Source organism: Thunnus albacares, chromosome 8, assembly GCF_914725855.1.
Source record: "Thunnus albacares chromosome 8, fThuAlb1.1, whole genome shotgun sequence".
In the NCBI taxonomy this organism is placed as follows: Eukaryota; Metazoa; Chordata; class Actinopteri; order Scombriformes; family Scombridae; genus Thunnus; species Thunnus albacares.
Genome location: NC_058113.1, coordinates 10,685,009 through 10,701,193, shown reverse-complemented (window position 1 = coordinate 10,701,193; position 16,185 = coordinate 10,685,009). Strand labels below are relative to the sequence as shown.

Here is a 16,185-nt window from a genome sequence, read left to right as displayed (position 1 = left end):
ACCCTCTGTCCTCTGACCACTAATAAACAGGTTTAGTAGACTGGAAGACACAGACTGAATATAAAACCAGGAGCCACTTTGTGAAATGGACACATAAACGAGATATTCTTGGACACATTTTTTATATGCACTTGACAACTTTAATAACCCTCACTTGTTCTGTGCAAGCTTTCTACCATGGCGATGCAACTTAAGTATTACTTACGTTTTTTCTAAATGAGAAAATAGTAAAAAATGTATGTTGGAAATCTGACAGTTGCAGAAGCATAACAGAATACCAGCATGATGACAGGTTGTCTCAGGAGTCCTGTCAGAGGTAATGCACAATACTGACATTTGCTGAATATCACACGACACCTGTCCTATTTTCTTTACTAAACTCTCAGCAGACAGTCAGTCAAGACAGGTAGCTAGTCACATGCACACACACATAATTCTTGACCTAAGCCCGCTCTCTACACCTCAAACACGCAAACATTATCGATTAGACAGACAGTGAGTCAGACAGGCATATTTCAGTCAGTTGTATATTTGCTTGCATGCATACTTACAGCACTATGATGTGGAGTGATGAGAGTATGGTGCTGACTCAGGACTTCCACAATGGACAGAGTTGTCCTAATCATCTCCTCACATACTGCTGCACCTAATGGGGAATCACATATCATTCAGCTCTACTGAATTATCTCCTCCATAAACGTAGAGCAGGGCTTACAAGTAGACGGGCGAACCAGTAACTGAACAGTTTCATATTTGATCCCGGCACTGACAGCTGGATGTCAGCTGGATGTCAAGGCACTGTACCTGATGCAGTGAACTGTGGCTGACCCTGAACTCCTTGCCTTAAGCACACACATTTGAAATTCGAGCCAACATCTGTCTCTTCAAGGCTGTGTGTGTGTGTGTATCTGTCTCTCTCCTCATCTACCGCATTAATATACTGTATATATTTGTTATGATCCAAAGGTGACATGTGAGTTGAAGTGCATCCTTCACAACTTAACTTGCTAGAATATGGGTTTGACAGTTTTTCAGATACAGCATACTCTATTTGACACTTTGTTGTTATTTAACCAGGTGAACACACTGACTATAAAAATTCAGTTCTAAGGGAAAATAGCAGATTAATGATGAATATTCAGAAAAATATCATGCAAAAAAGAAAAACCCAATCCTAATCGAATGAAAAATGATGACCAAAGTTTGGTCCCAAAATGACATATAATAAATAATTATTTAACATGTGTAAACATTGTAGTAACTGAGAAAATAACTCACCCACAGCGCTGGCCAGATTTGTTTCGTTGGACTCTACAGAGGTGATGTAATTCTGAGAGAAAGAAAGAGGGAACATATCAATTAAAAACTACAGCAACCCTTGTCAAGATTATTATTTCTGTAATTAGTATTTCTGTTACACTTTTCTGTCTACCTCCCTGCCTAAATATTTAAGGACTGCAACGAAAATGAGTACTGCTTTTTATGTTACCCTAATGGACTAATAGCCTAAAGTTGTTGGGATATCACTGTATATTTTAACTTGTCTAATAAATTCAAATTCAAAATGTACTATTGCATCATAGTCTAAACTGTGTTATTTATTTGCCTTCAGTTTGTAAAAAAAAATGCTCTCTTGAGGAGACAGAAAAAAATATAAACATGATACTCTAATACCAAATACTCACCAGCAGCAATCCAATTTGAGCCAGAAACTCCTCTGTTACAATTTGAGATCTAAAGACCTGTGAGATGACAGAATGTGAGTCACACAGACAGACAAGTAAGGAAAAAAAAACAACAAATAACATTATTGTCTCACACTCTTCTTACTGTAGCCAGGTATATCAATCTGACACGTATTTAAAGAATTTACTTTTTGAGGCAAAATGGGCAATACTGTGCTGAACGACAGGGATCGGTATTAGTAATTTATGAGACCAAGGATGTGGATAACCTTACAGACAATAATGCTAAAACATTAAAATGTAACAATGACGAAAACTCCCTTTTGGCCCCAGTTACCTGTGATGAAAGAAGTGCCAACACTACAGACATAGTAGGCAAAGTGTGTTTAAGCTGTCTGCTCTGAGCTGTAGATGGGTGTCTCCTCCCAATCACACCTCTCAATGCACATAAGACATCCCCTGGGGAAGGAAGAGGAGCGGAGACAAGAGGACAGTGATTCAGCATAGTTCTAGACCATAAAATATCTGCATTTAACGACAAAAAAAGAAGAATGTTGAGCTACTAAGTTGATTTGCAAATTCATATAAATATGGAGGGAAGAAGGGAAAGTTGTTTGTTTATATGTGTCTGGGTATGTGTCTGTGGTTGTGTTTCTGTACCCAGTATGAGTGGTGCAGTGCTACTCAGGTACACAATCAGCAAGTCCACACACTGAGACAGATATCTTGATTGACTGGGGTTCTCTCTAAGGGGAGTAGCTTTGCGCAGGTCTCTCTCCAGGTACATCACAAGTCTAGACAGAAACAGACACACACACATATTGCATGTCACATAATAGAAAAAAATGTACTTTTCCACTCTATATGTAGAAATACTGATGCATAAATGTATATACTCCCCCACCTACTGTGATATAAACAACTATAAAAGATGATGATGCAGACATAAGCATGTTTCTAGTCAATGAGCTATACAATTTAGACAGGAGGCATAAAGCAGAAAGAGGCACGAAGGTTGGCCAAGAAAATAGACAGACGGACAGGCCTTGAGATTGAGAACATTTTTATTCTTGTCAGACTGCATGTCTTGAACAGTAATCAATAATATTCTATTCACAAATTCAGAGCAGAGCGGAAAGGTTTTCACTGCTAACTGATATTCATTACTGATACACAAACACACCCACATATATGTGTCCATGCACACATGGGCATAAGCAATTATGAATGCAGACACATGCAGAGAGATGCAGAAAGGTCATATTAGTTAACAAATATTGATTTTAAGCTTTAGAGTGGCAATGGTGCAGGGGGAGTGGGGGATTATGAATTCAGTATTTTTCCTCATAATGTTGCATAAAAGATTAGCAGCCAAGGTTTACAGTGATTCAAAATCCAGCACAGCTACTATTATAATATTTGGGGTCCAGTGCAGTTCAGGGAAGCCTTCATTATAATTGCTGGATTTTCTTTTGTTACTTGAATTATATCATTATTATTATTATTATCATTATTATCATTATTATTACCATGGCCATTGTTATGTTGTATTAAAATTCACTTTGAGTATAACCTTGTGCTTGGCCATCAAGACACACCTGCAAATTACTAGTTAGGTTTATTTATCTATATACCATTTAATTACTGTTTCAAATTATTATAAATAACAACCTTGCCAAGATCTAACTAATCAACAATCACATTCACATAAATGCTTTGACCTGCTGGTGGCACTAGATGAAAGGGAACCATGAATGTATAAACAAAACTTCATGGTAATCCATCCAATAGTTGTTGAGATATTTCAGTTCGGAAAAATGTGGTGCACCAACGGACCGTCCAACTGACCGACAAATTAACATTGCCAACCTAAAAGCCATGCTGCTAGCTAGCTAAATGAGCAGTCTGTTTGTAAAACTGTCGTACTTGATATGCCTGTTTCACAAATCATTACTGAAGTCAACATTTTAATGCTATCAGACATTATTAAGTAAGGATTTAGCTGTTGTTGTTGTTGTATCTTGTGTTTTAAAGCACCTGTCAATCCAGGTATGAGTGAACAGAACTTGTATGAATTCTGTTGTTGGGGTGACTCTTCTGTTTATATTTGCTTCAAGCAAACATCCATCTTCAACAACAACCAAAGTCAGCATTATCTGATGACCTCACTACCCTCAATTATACTGCAGCATATTTTTTTTTACACTATATGTATATCTGTCTAGGTAGCTGTTTACCTGTTTGTCTCTCTAACTGGCAATATGCCAGCTCCTGTCTCCCTGCTCATTTGTCTCCCTGCTAGACTTCAGCTAGTGTGCTCTCCTGTTAGTCTTGCTGCCATTTTTCCAGATTGCTAAATAAAGAGATAAACTTGCCACCTCTCTGTCAGTCACTGTGGGAGACTCACAAAGCACTCAAACACAACTGACCTACAAGTGGCATGCTCTATGTGTGTGTGTGTGTTTGTGTGTGTGTCCATGTGTGCGTGTGCGCGCATATGTATGACTGCGTCTGTTGAAAGCCATCACACTCTACTCCCAATGGCAATCTTGACACTTCCTTAGTGAGACTTGTGCAAGTTTATCTCATACAGACAAAAACACACACGTGAACACACACACACACACACACACACACACAAACACACGCACACACACACACACGCACTCACACACAGATATTTTCACGCCACTGAGGAGCTAATTAAACACAACGTGCTTGGGTGAGAGCAGGACCGAGGAAAAGACGTGTGTGTGTGTGTGTGTGGTTGAATCATGCAGAGTGCTCGGTGGGAGAGAGACAAGCAGGTCAACTCTGACAGCTCTAACACAGTGAACAGAGGGAGAGCAAGTAGGAGGAGAGAAATAGAGAGAAAGTGAAGCGTACATGTGTGTGTGTGTGTGTGTTTAAGAGAGAGACAAATAGGCAGAGGAAAAGAGAAGAGAAGGTGAGAAATAAAAACATCTTAATTCTGTTTTGGAGTCATGTGTAAAAGGAGGTTGTTTTCAGACTTCCATGAATTCGGTTATTCTCATAACTAAATATAACAAAGCAAAGTCGTTACAATATGAGATATGACGCTCTGGCATGAGGTATCATGCTGCTTCATTTCCATTTACTGCTGGAGACTATTTCTGTGTCGCAGTACCTTATGACACAAAAATACTATGATTTGTACACAGCGTGTACTATTATTTATAGTATAGTTTTTAGGCAGTTAGTGAACAAGAAAGTCATTTACTGTAACATAAAATGACAAAAGACACGCACAGACAGATGGCTATGGCCAATTTAAAATTTAGAAACAAAATGTTTTCCCGTTCTCACCCCCCATTTTTGATATTTCTGAAACTGTCTCACCGCATATTTGTCTTAGTTATTTCCAGCTGAGTGCTAAGCTCCCTTATTTCCTTTGTGTGTTGCATTATGGGATAATAGCGTCCATCAACGCCACACTCAAAAGGCAAGTGAATTTTTAATGAATAATGACATCTTTGAATATACTCACTTTTTGTTTTAAGTATGAACAAACTACAATTCTAATTATTGAGTAGTATGGAATTGGGACACAGCTTATGATTAAACTTAAATCAATTAATACATTAAATGATTTGTATTTCTTGGCAAAATATAAAATCACATTGATGCTGAAGCAGGAGAGTTCCTCAGACACTGCCAAGGAGCTCTTTTGTGGTTATTTGAGTCAAATGTAATTGGCAACATTTTTGGTGAATAAAAACAATCATGAAAAATCTGAATCATTGATTGTATCAACAAACCTAACTCCAAATAACCTTAACATTACTCTTTAATGGAAAAGTCAATTTGGCAATTCACATGTGTAAAACATCAGAGAGATAATGGAGAAAGTCTGAGACTGAGAGAGAGAAAGAGAGGAGAGAGCAAGAGAGAGGCAGTTCAATAAAAAAGAAAAACTTAACGAGAGAAAAGAGAAAGGGAGAGAGAGAGAGAGAAGAGACAGCAAGAAGAGACAGTTATAAGGATCCATCTGTCAGTAATCTAGGGCATCTTTTTCAAACTGAAATACCAACTGGTCATAAATTACCAGGGGAACTGGCTGTGTATAAATATATCATGCATATGCATCTCATCATATGGGCTATGCACATTCACAGCTGCATTGCAAGTTAGTGTGGGGTGAAACACAGGACAACCAGCTAATGAACCATTTGAAGTTCCAATAAAGTTACAACATACAGCAGTACAAACTGAATGTCCAGGGTACATACATTTATATTATCATTCCCACGGCTGCAATACTAGTTAACGCAGAGGTTACGCAGAGTACAACTGCCTTGCCAACAACCTCAGGCAGCATTTTTATGAAGGAAGCCTCCAATCTCAAAGCAGTTTGCTTTAAATAACAGATAACTGTGTTGAATATCTTGGAGTACTTGTATCAGAATGGGAAACGTCTGCTAAATAAATCACTCCACAAAAGCATGCTTGACCAATTTTGCTGGCTTAATGATCCAATAAATCTTTAATTCAGTTTATTGTATAACATGTCTACACTAAGCCAGTTAAATGTGAAACTTGAGTTTTTGCTCTCTAGTTGTGGCTTTCTGTCTTCATTAAGCTGCTGTTTTTCCACACCTTAACCTGAAGCTCTTCTAAAACGCCCTCCAGAGTGAATAAGTCTGCCAGTCTTGCATTTCAGGGTGGACAGGGGAGATCAGACTTTTGAAAAACAATAATATAAGCCCGCTCAAACATTAACAGCTGCTGTGTGGCAGTACAGTTAAAAGGTCAACTTTCTATTGCCTCTGACTCTCTCTGTGATTATTCATTTTAAATGTCTGATCATACAGTCCAAGTGTAATTAACCTCTGCTTATGTTCAGCGATGCAACAGTGCAGAAAATACTGATTACCCTGTTCACAGGTAATATTTATGATACGCGATCAAATCACAATTTTATGCTTGTTCAATTATTTGATAACCAAAACAGACTCCAGTTCTTAAATCTTTACGCTGGCTGACAGTTATTTATAGTATAGATTTGAAAGTGCTGTTGCTAGTTGATATAGTAGTTTATCTAATTAAAATTTATATAAAAATATATTTCTGATCTCCTTGAAGAATATAAACCCAGTCAGTCAGAACCAAACAGGGTGTGGTGGCTTTTAGCTACAATCCAACTTAAAAACTGTTAAAACTGTGCCTTTAATTGATGGTTTCTCTACTGCAATTTGATTTCCTTTGTTGCATTTAGGGCAACTTTGAAATTATTACAGCACTGTAATCTGTACTTCTTGCCTATTACTTAGCGTGTATCTATGTCTCTGTTCTTAACTTTTTAATTTCCTTTTTAATTCAAAATTGGCATTTGTTTTTTTTTATGAAATGTGCTATACAAATAAACTTGCCTTGCCACAGAGAGCAAGGAGGACCAAACAGAGCTTTAACTGAGTAACCAGGCTGTACTGTCTCACTCAGATGCTGGCTATGGTACAAACTTATCTAGTTTGCCAACTGAAAAAGGGGGACGATGAAGAGTTGAAGCATTTTCCCTGCTGTTCTGCCTTTTAAGTGTGGACAAAGATTTTAAAACGAAAACAACCTGAAATCTCTAGTGTGGACACAAGACGCTTTCACAAGCAAACAAGTCTTGGACGTACTGTGGTCGTGGTCTTGTACTGCACACTACCTTCACCTTCTCTAATGTTATGTTTCCATTTTTCTCTTGAATTGAATGTGTGCTATCTCCTCTCCCCAGCAATCAATAAAACACAGATAGCCATCTAGAACAACTCTTGGACCAGCAGGCAGCACCACCGGCTGTTTGGTATTGGCTTGGCACTGCAGACATTGTATAATTACTATATATAATACAATTACTATATAACCATGTAGAGTGGTAGTGGTGGTCGATGTCTTTTCAGTGAACAATATTACATTCCAAACAAATTTAGAGCACAGTTTTGGATTTGCCCCTCCACACTGTATAGTGAAGAGGGAATGTAGTTTGAACTATGGTGTAGCTGGGTATGAGCACACTCTGAAAGCTACAGCTAAATAATTAAATGGAAATCCCACCCTGAAATGGAATTCACAAATGCTTCTTGTTTGTTCTCCGACAGTTCTGCCTATGTGTGAACATGGGCAGCTACATTCCAGAGAAACTAATTAGCCAGTGGTCTGACAGACTGAGTGGAGTTATGAGTAAGCTTCATTGGTCCAAATCTCAGTACAGTCAGTCAGTAGGAGGGTGCACTATGTTGTGTGGTGAGAAAACTTTTAAACAGACACATCACCCTCAAGCAGGATCCATGAGGTATTACTGTGTTACAGCACAGTTAATAACTCTTTAATGAATAAAAGGAAATTATAGTTGAAACTTGCAGCATATTCCATAGTTAACCACTGATCTCTAGTCTGTTTTATCACATCTGATTTATTATCTGTTCCAGAGCTGCTTCTTTGCTGCTTGGGGTCACACAGAGTGTTACTTTCTACTGAAGAGCACACAGTTAAAGCCAAAACTTATTGTTTGTCTTCTCACAGTGTTTTAAACTCAGTTCAGCTAACTCTAAGAGCTGTATATGAATCTCTGTATATCTCACACAAATGAGATGGGTCAATTTTCATACAACCATTCTTGGTCACAGTAAGTGACTAAATGTGAGCTACTTTTTAGCTGTTGTTCAGTCAGTCAGATAAAACAAATTTATTTATATATAATAATCTGGTTGGGAGCAAAATGCACATTTCAAGAAGACTCCACTTTCCATTTATATGCTCTTGTGGTGATCTACACAGACACATAATTCGGCATTAACATTAACAGTGGAGCTACCACATGCAAATGTTAATTATAAGAATCTATTTTGCACTAATATAATATAACATTATTTAGAGTCTGTTTGATCACATACCACTGAGAGACAAGACGTTGTCTGTGTGTGAGTGCATGTGTATGGGTGAGTGTATATTTACCTGTGTTGACAGCAGAATAGCAGCGTGTGTGTGTTGTCCTGTATCAGTAGCAATAGTAGCAGTAATGCTTTGGCTCTGGTTACTGTGGATGGACTCTCTAGACAGCGCAGCACCTTCAACACCAAATCCTAGAAAACACAAACACATAGATGAATAAAGTAAAAGTCTTTAAGATATAGGTTGTGCATGTTGCTGCTGTTGTACAGTCCAAGATTTGCTTTGCAATTCAAATACAAGTTAGCTATATGGAACAGGCTTTTCTATTAATACGGCAAAGTAACACATGATCATTTAAAATTAAATTAAAAGGGTTGAAGTAAAACTGTACACACTGCGCTATATATTGAGTTTATGTTATAGTGAAAAAAAAATTATAGATTAGATTTTTTGCAATGTTTAGCACACGAATCAGAAAATATCACTGCAACATGTCAAAATAATGTGTGCAAAGAAATAAGAAAATATTCAATTTAACATTTTCCTTAAGGTGTTCAAAAAATAATTTACTGAAAATGCGTCAACTACCAGGCTAAAATTTAATCAGCTCAGACGCCACATTATCACACAATATGCATGTGCACACACGCACATGCGCGCACACACACACACGCACACAAACTTTTATGCCTACAGCTACTGTAGACATCCACTCACTCAGCATAAACTCAGCAGCAGTAACTGGTTGGAAAAAATTTGACTGGCCAACATTCATTACCATTATCATTATCACCAACACCATACACTACTGACTATGTGTGTGAGTGTGTGTGTGTGTTTGTGTGTATGTGTGTGTGTGTGTGTGTGAGCTAATGTGAGAGAATGTGCATGCATTTGTGTTTATGGGGCAAAGCACCAAGTTAATTAATTTCAAAGCCCAGTAGTGTGTGCCTTGCTGATAAGTCCCTCCCTACTACCCATAATGCTTTGCTAAAGTAGAAGGCTGCAGCACGTTCATTCAGCCAATTAGCCCAGATACTGACACACTCTACAAATTAGTGTATGTGCATGAGCGTATACACGCACTCACACAGTCTTTCTCTCACATGCATGCACACAAACACACACACACACTAACAGACAGAGTTCTGTCTAAACAAACTCTTGGACTGTCTGTCTTTGTGCCAGGGGAGAGAGAGAGGGGGAGATGCAAAGGGGGGGGGGGGGGATGAATGCATATCAGTGTATAATTAGAGCAGAGTTGAAGTACTAAGTTTGTATTCTGGTGTTAAATTGGAAATGCTCAATGCAAATAAATTCAGTTCAGAGTCAATTACCAATGCTAGACTCCAAGTTAAAAACCTTCAAATCAATTTTATCCCCTCTGCCATACCAAGATTAGCACTTCACATACACACTAGATGGGCTGTCTTATAAAAAATTAAATAAGTAATTTCTGACAAATTAGTTCGTGCACAGTTCAGCATCAGTTCATGAACTGTACAGAAGAGAGAGAGACAGACAGAGAGACAAAGAGAGAGAAAGCACAAAGTGAAGATTTTTAGAATTTGAAGCCAGTTTTGTTTGTTCCTCGTGTTGCGTTGTTATTTAGTGTTTTCATCCCTTAGTCCTTGTGTAAAAACCTCATTATAAGTGACATTCACACATACAATTCTCTAAAAAAATCAAACCCCCTATCCAGTAGTGATGTTGCCACCTAAATCTCTGGATTTTTCCTGTAGAAATATCAATAAAATACAAGATTAAAACAATATAGTTGTTTGTACTTATCTGGGTTTCTTGGGCCAGTTGATATGTAATCTGTATATATGTATGAGAGTATACACCTACCCTGTTCTGTGTGATGCGGTGCGTTTGTATGCGTGAATTGACTAAGGCAGTGGCCATAGCAGTGAGCAGGTGCTGCTGGACCCTGGCCCCTGCTCCACCCACACCCTCTAAGATGGCCGCAGGGCCACATGTGTCAATCACTGCCAAGAAGACTGCTGGGACCACCTGGGTTAACCTAGAAAGAGACTGGGGACGATAGAGACAGACAGATAAACACATACATGACCACACTGTGATAAAAAGAAATGCAAAGTTAACATGGTGAAGATATATCATCAGTGACTGTATGTTCCCATTCCCTCATACTGTCATCTTGCACTTGAAGTCCCTGTTAGGCTGTTAGTGCATTAAAAAAGGAGCAAGCATACAATGGCATAAACATGGAGTAACAAATGATCTACAAATGCATTCGTAATACCACCCACTGCAACTACTTAAGTTAACCGCCATGTTTTGGCTGACTAAGGCTGTGTCCGAAATCACTCTCTTATTCACTCATTCACTACTCCCTATACAACAGACACTAAATAGTTTACTCAATCGTAACGAGCAATCGTCATTTTACATCATCGCCATCAGCTGTAGAGTCGCACAGTGGTCATTTCTGCATCTGTAAAATGTGGAGCATTGCATTGTGGGATTATTAGCAGAATGTAGCGTACATGCCATGGACGCTACTAGTTTTTTGTTCCATTGTGGCATTTTTGAGGGCACCATATAGTGGATACATTTACACATTCAGCATTCAGACACTCAAATAAAATGGCATAGGGTAAATGCAGCGCACTATATAGTAAATACAGAGTGAATTCAGACACAGTGTGTGTTTGATGTCTGTGTTTGTAGGACCGACAGAGATGGTAGTGTGTGCATATGCATCTGTATACGTGTGTGGCTCAATGCATGTAAACTTACAGAGATGGCAGCGACTCTGACAGCCTCCACAGTGGAGTGAGTGAACTGGTACCACAGGGCGGAGCCTATCTCTGTGGTAACCAGGGGGTGGGAGGGGCCAGAGACAGTGGCAGAGATGTTCTCGATGGCTTTTGCAGCCATATGATGAACTATTGAATCATCCTGTAAGACAAACAAACACCTTTGAATCATTTATATTTGCTGTGGTGCAATGACTAACCAGGCGATTTAAGTTGTGATTGACAACTAGATCTGGAAAAGATTTCTCGCAGACATTTCTCAATAGCAGAGAAAGAGCATCTCTCAAATAAATGAACCATTTGTAGTGTCTCACCACATTACACTATACAGATGGCTATGGTAGTGATATAGTCCATTCAGATAAGATTGTACCAACTACAGCTATAACAATACAATACAACAAGGACACTGTCCACGTACTTACAGACGTTTTGTTATAAAAATAATCAAACTATTTGAAAATTGATTCTCTATTTTCCTGGTCCAACAAATATTTATAGAGTTCATTAAAGAACCATCCTGCAGGTGGATATGGGACCATGAGTTAGTAAAAAAATCCTATTAAATACAGTTTGAATCCAAAGTACTAAACATAAACACTATGACACCGGCCTCCTTTGCACAGTCTTTAAATGTACAAGGACAGAGAATACCAAGCAGAAACACGCATCGAGAAACATTCAGAGAGATGGTACTGTTGTACATAAGTATGTGCTGTAAAGCCTTTAGGGTGCACCCACAGGGACAGAACAAATACGAAAAACGAGAAGATCCAAGTGATGGGCGTCTATATTTGTATTTGTACTAATATATGTTAAGATTTCATACTGGTGTGTGAATGTGCACATGTATCCTAATAACGGAGCACATCATAACGCTCTATGTCGAAATATTATTTGTTCCTTGTATAAAATGTAATGCCATTGTGAGCAACACATTTTCAGTTTCATTGTTAAGTGACAAACTCAAAACTCTATTACTGAAAAAATGTCATACGGCAAAAGGCAGAAATGAACAAAGAACTACAAAGAACTAACGCAATCACAAACTGACAATTAGATTAGCTCCCAACATCACCTCCACACAAAAAGAGAAGAAAGGTTGTGAGCGTGTGTGTACATGTTTGAGTATGAGTTAGCGTGCAAGTGTTTGTGTGTGAATGCTTATGAGTATACTGTATGTGCCCACACACCTTTGCCTGAGTAGAGAAGAGTTGTTTGTGTTCAGACAATGGGGCCAGGCTAATAAAATCTCTGCGGCTGAGGAAATGAGTTTTTCCAAGAAAGTCATTGTGGAGAAAGACAGGAAGTAGAACAGAAGTGACTGTCTCTGTCAGGTTATTAATGTGTTTCACTGTGTTACATCACTTAAACACTACTCTCCCTAGATATGAGATACAATAGAGCCTATTCATAAAGTTAACTATATTTAGTTGTGAAGGTTCGTAATAACAGCTATAAAAATAATTTCACCATGGCATTTTATCATGGTAATTCTAAGAAGTGGTGCAAGTGACAGATAATGTCATTATTACACTAAATTGTTGCTTATTTCACACAAAACTGCACTGACTATCCACACATTTGCGTATATATGCAGTGTACAACATTTAAGACGTGAGAGACTTAAATCAAGCCAAAATCTACCAATTGAAGTGATGCTCAAAATCAGTGTTTTTAAAATAAAGCTCACTCTCTATAAGTTTGAAAGGTGGCTGTTAGTTTGTTTTGGTAGCTGTTAGTTTCAGTTTGTTCCTTCTCAAACAACTGCAGCTGTAGTCAGCTTGAATTCATGCCATTTATAGTGGAACCCAATGGTGCCGTCCATCTGTGTGCGCAGTATGTTTCAAACAATCATTGTTTTTGGCATAATATGGCTTAATACACTTTGTGTTTCTTGTTATTCTGCTCCTCAGAAGCTCCAACACTTTTTGCAATATACTGGATATATAGATGGGCATCAGATGTGGATTATGTAGATTATGCTTCAGGAATGGTTTGAAAAGTTTCAATAGATGCTTTTTATAGACTTTTACCTCCATGAAAACTTGTCACCATTGCAATCTTTTATAACAGACATGAATTCAAGCTGACTACAGCCACTGTTTTCTTTCAGGCGTTAAAGTTTTCACAAAAACATTCCCCCCAAGCAAGAATATTGCAACTGTCCTGCAGAAATCTTATGTCTAAAACAAAATGAACCTTTTACTGTTGAAAAAAATCTTGATTCTGCTGTGGATGCCTATGTACTTCTGACATTTAACAATATATCCATGGTCAGGCTGTGATCCAAGGTTATTTAACATTTTGTGGAAATTAGAGCTATCCTACCCAACCACATGGGAACTCTAATCATAACTGATAGCTTAAATAACCAACCTATTAATCCAATATAGGCCATCACATTGAGTATTCAACACCAAGGGACTACGTAGCACGACAACATAATGAATCCTCTGGCACCCCTCTGGGAACCAGCAGAATGGTCTGTTCCAGCATTCCCCAGGCCGTGCGGGCCAGTTCACTAATGAGCCCACGGGGGAGCACCCACTGTCTATGTGTTTAATAGACTGTAGCCCTGCCAAGAACTACACAGAGAAAGAGAGAGAGAGGGGGAGACAGAGAGAAAGAGAAAGAGAAAGAGAGATAGATTGAGTGAGAGAGATATCCTTACATGTGGTGAGAAACAAGTAGCTCATGCGAGAAACTCCATCATTATGATGCAGAGAGAGAAAAGCAGGAGACAGAGGAGCGACTAAGTTATTCTCATTATAATTTCTCCCAGTATGAGAAACAAGTTCATCTAAGAAACACACTCATTATATTATACTCAGTGTCCTACTTAAACCTCACATCTCCAGAAAGTCAACTTTGAAAGAATTAAAGGCAAATTTTAGCAAAGGCTTTCCCAATTACTTTAATTTCATTTGAAATTATACATGTTCATTTTGTATTGCAATACTGGAATTACTTTAATTTAGGAAAATAAAGCCTTCTGACACATATTGCAGCATTTCTGATTCATTTATGTACATATACTGTAGGGTAGCACAATCCATGAAGTGATGAGGTGCCATTGTTCTTGTTGTAATGCAATCTTGGTTTATGCAAAAATATAAAAAACATTTTAAATTGGAGCTTATTCAAAGACAATAGTGATACATGTTGTAATGCTTCTACTTGTTAGCGCTTTTTAAGTCACTGTGTCATGAGTGACAAAGTTTTCTTGTTGGGAGACAAATGTTGTGAGTGTTATACAAGAATTGATCCTGAGATGTGGATGAAGTGTTTTGGTTGCTTTAGTGCATTTTGGAGGAGAGATGAACTGTTGGCTGAGCTACATGTTGTTTAAGAGAACAGCGTGAGAAGTTCTGAAAAAGTAAACCCAGTACAGAGAAATGTGTGTAACTAACTGTAAAAATACTGTAACAGCTTCTCCTAATCTAACCTAACTATGACTGGTGTAGATAAAAAAAAAACAGTGAGGGACTAACAGGTAGATTCAGAGCATTAAGTTGTGTCTTCTGGAGGTATCATGGGAAGATCTAATTAAATGACATGTCCAGTCTCATTCATCCTCGCTTCAAACATCCAGCCCTGATTTTTGAGTATACTTATCCTAATTAAAGACCATTAAAGACAGATAAAATACTTCCGGCAAAACATGCATTTTTTTAATTTCAGGTTTCCTGAATTTGGCAATTGCAAAACAAAAAAAAAAACAAAACATAATTTAAACAGAATTTCCATCTTTTTCGTCAGGTTTAAACAGGACTAACTGGCTTACTGGCAAAAAAATCTCCCTTTTCTACAGCTCACGGCTGACGGATAAGATTTACGCACTTTGAACCTCTGGCTAAAAAAGTTGGGAAAACCTCTGTTTTCAGATGAAAAGCGTTAAAAGGCTAGGCAGATATGGAACAATAAAATCCTGCCTTCAAGTGTCGATCAGTAGATTAGTTTTATATCCTAACATGTTTGCACCTGGCCTCTGAGTCTCAAGTAGAAAGAGATACACATCACAGCAAAACTACATCACATGACTTGATGCAGGATTTGTGTGTATGCCTGTGTGTGCACCGATGCACGTGTTCACATGTCTGATGTGGTTTCCCTCTGTAATTACAGTCCTTTAGAAGCCCGTGCACCTGGTTTTGAATGAGCCCCTATGGCAGCCACACAGACACCATCTATCAGCCTCAGACAAGCACATCTAACACCACTAATATCCACAAAGAAAGACGGAGACAGACTGTCTGATTAAGAGGCCTACATACAGACAGTGAGGCGTGAGGGAAGAAGAAGAGACGTGGAGAAAACAGCAGAAAGAGCAACAAGTAGAGAGATGAGAAAGAGGACGGACAAGCAGTTGTAAACTAACAAGAAAACAAGCAGACAGACGTAAAGAAACAGACATACAGACAGGTAAAGAGAGACAGACATATTCTAAACAGAGACAAAAGGCAGTACGGAAAGACAATCTGACCAAAAAAAGGGGAGGCTAATACAGAAGGAAAAACAAGAAAAACAGAGAGACAGACACACAGTTTTATTAGTCATCATCTTCCTCCCGTTTTTCTGTGCATAAAGACAATGGCATTCTTATTTTTTGATAATGTTCTAATCAGTACAACGCAGTAACTGTATATGACTACGACGTTATACAACAGCTTGCACTGGGACCGTGTGTGTGCGTGTGTGTGTGTGTGCATGTGTGTGTGTGTGTGTGTGTGTGTGTGTGTGTGCACGTGGAGTGGTCATCTTATGTTAGAGACACAAGGGTAGGACCCATGATGACTGTCTTAGAGAGTCCCCCT

General features: G+C 38.4%; 1 protein-coding gene across 7 annotated transcripts in view; it reads right to left on the bottom strand.

The window, feature by feature from the left end:
• The window catches only part of ulk4 (unc-51 like kinase 4), an 80,155-nt gene that overhangs the window by 36,503 nt on the left and 27,467 nt on the right, over positions 1–16,185 (bottom strand). For all 7 annotated transcript variants that reach the window (XR_006404540.1, XR_006404541.1, XM_044359642.1 and 4 more), the window contains exons 20-27: positions 11,349–11,510; positions 10,434–10,619; positions 8,646–8,773; positions 2,346–2,479; positions 2,023–2,144; positions 1,686–1,742; positions 1,279–1,330; positions 552–646 (exon numbers count right to left, since the gene is read on the bottom strand). Coding sequence is in view for 5 of the 7 variants with exons in the window: in XM_044359642.1 (XP_044215577.1) it covers positions 552–646; positions 1,279–1,330; positions 1,686–1,742; positions 2,023–2,144; positions 2,346–2,479; positions 8,646–8,773; positions 10,434–10,619; positions 11,349–11,510 (936 nt within the window). In the remaining 2 variants the exon portion in view is untranslated. The remainder of the gene's footprint in view (positions 1–551; positions 647–1,278; positions 1,331–1,685; positions 1,743–2,022; positions 2,145–2,345; positions 2,480–8,645; positions 8,774–10,433; positions 10,620–11,348; positions 11,511–16,185) is intronic.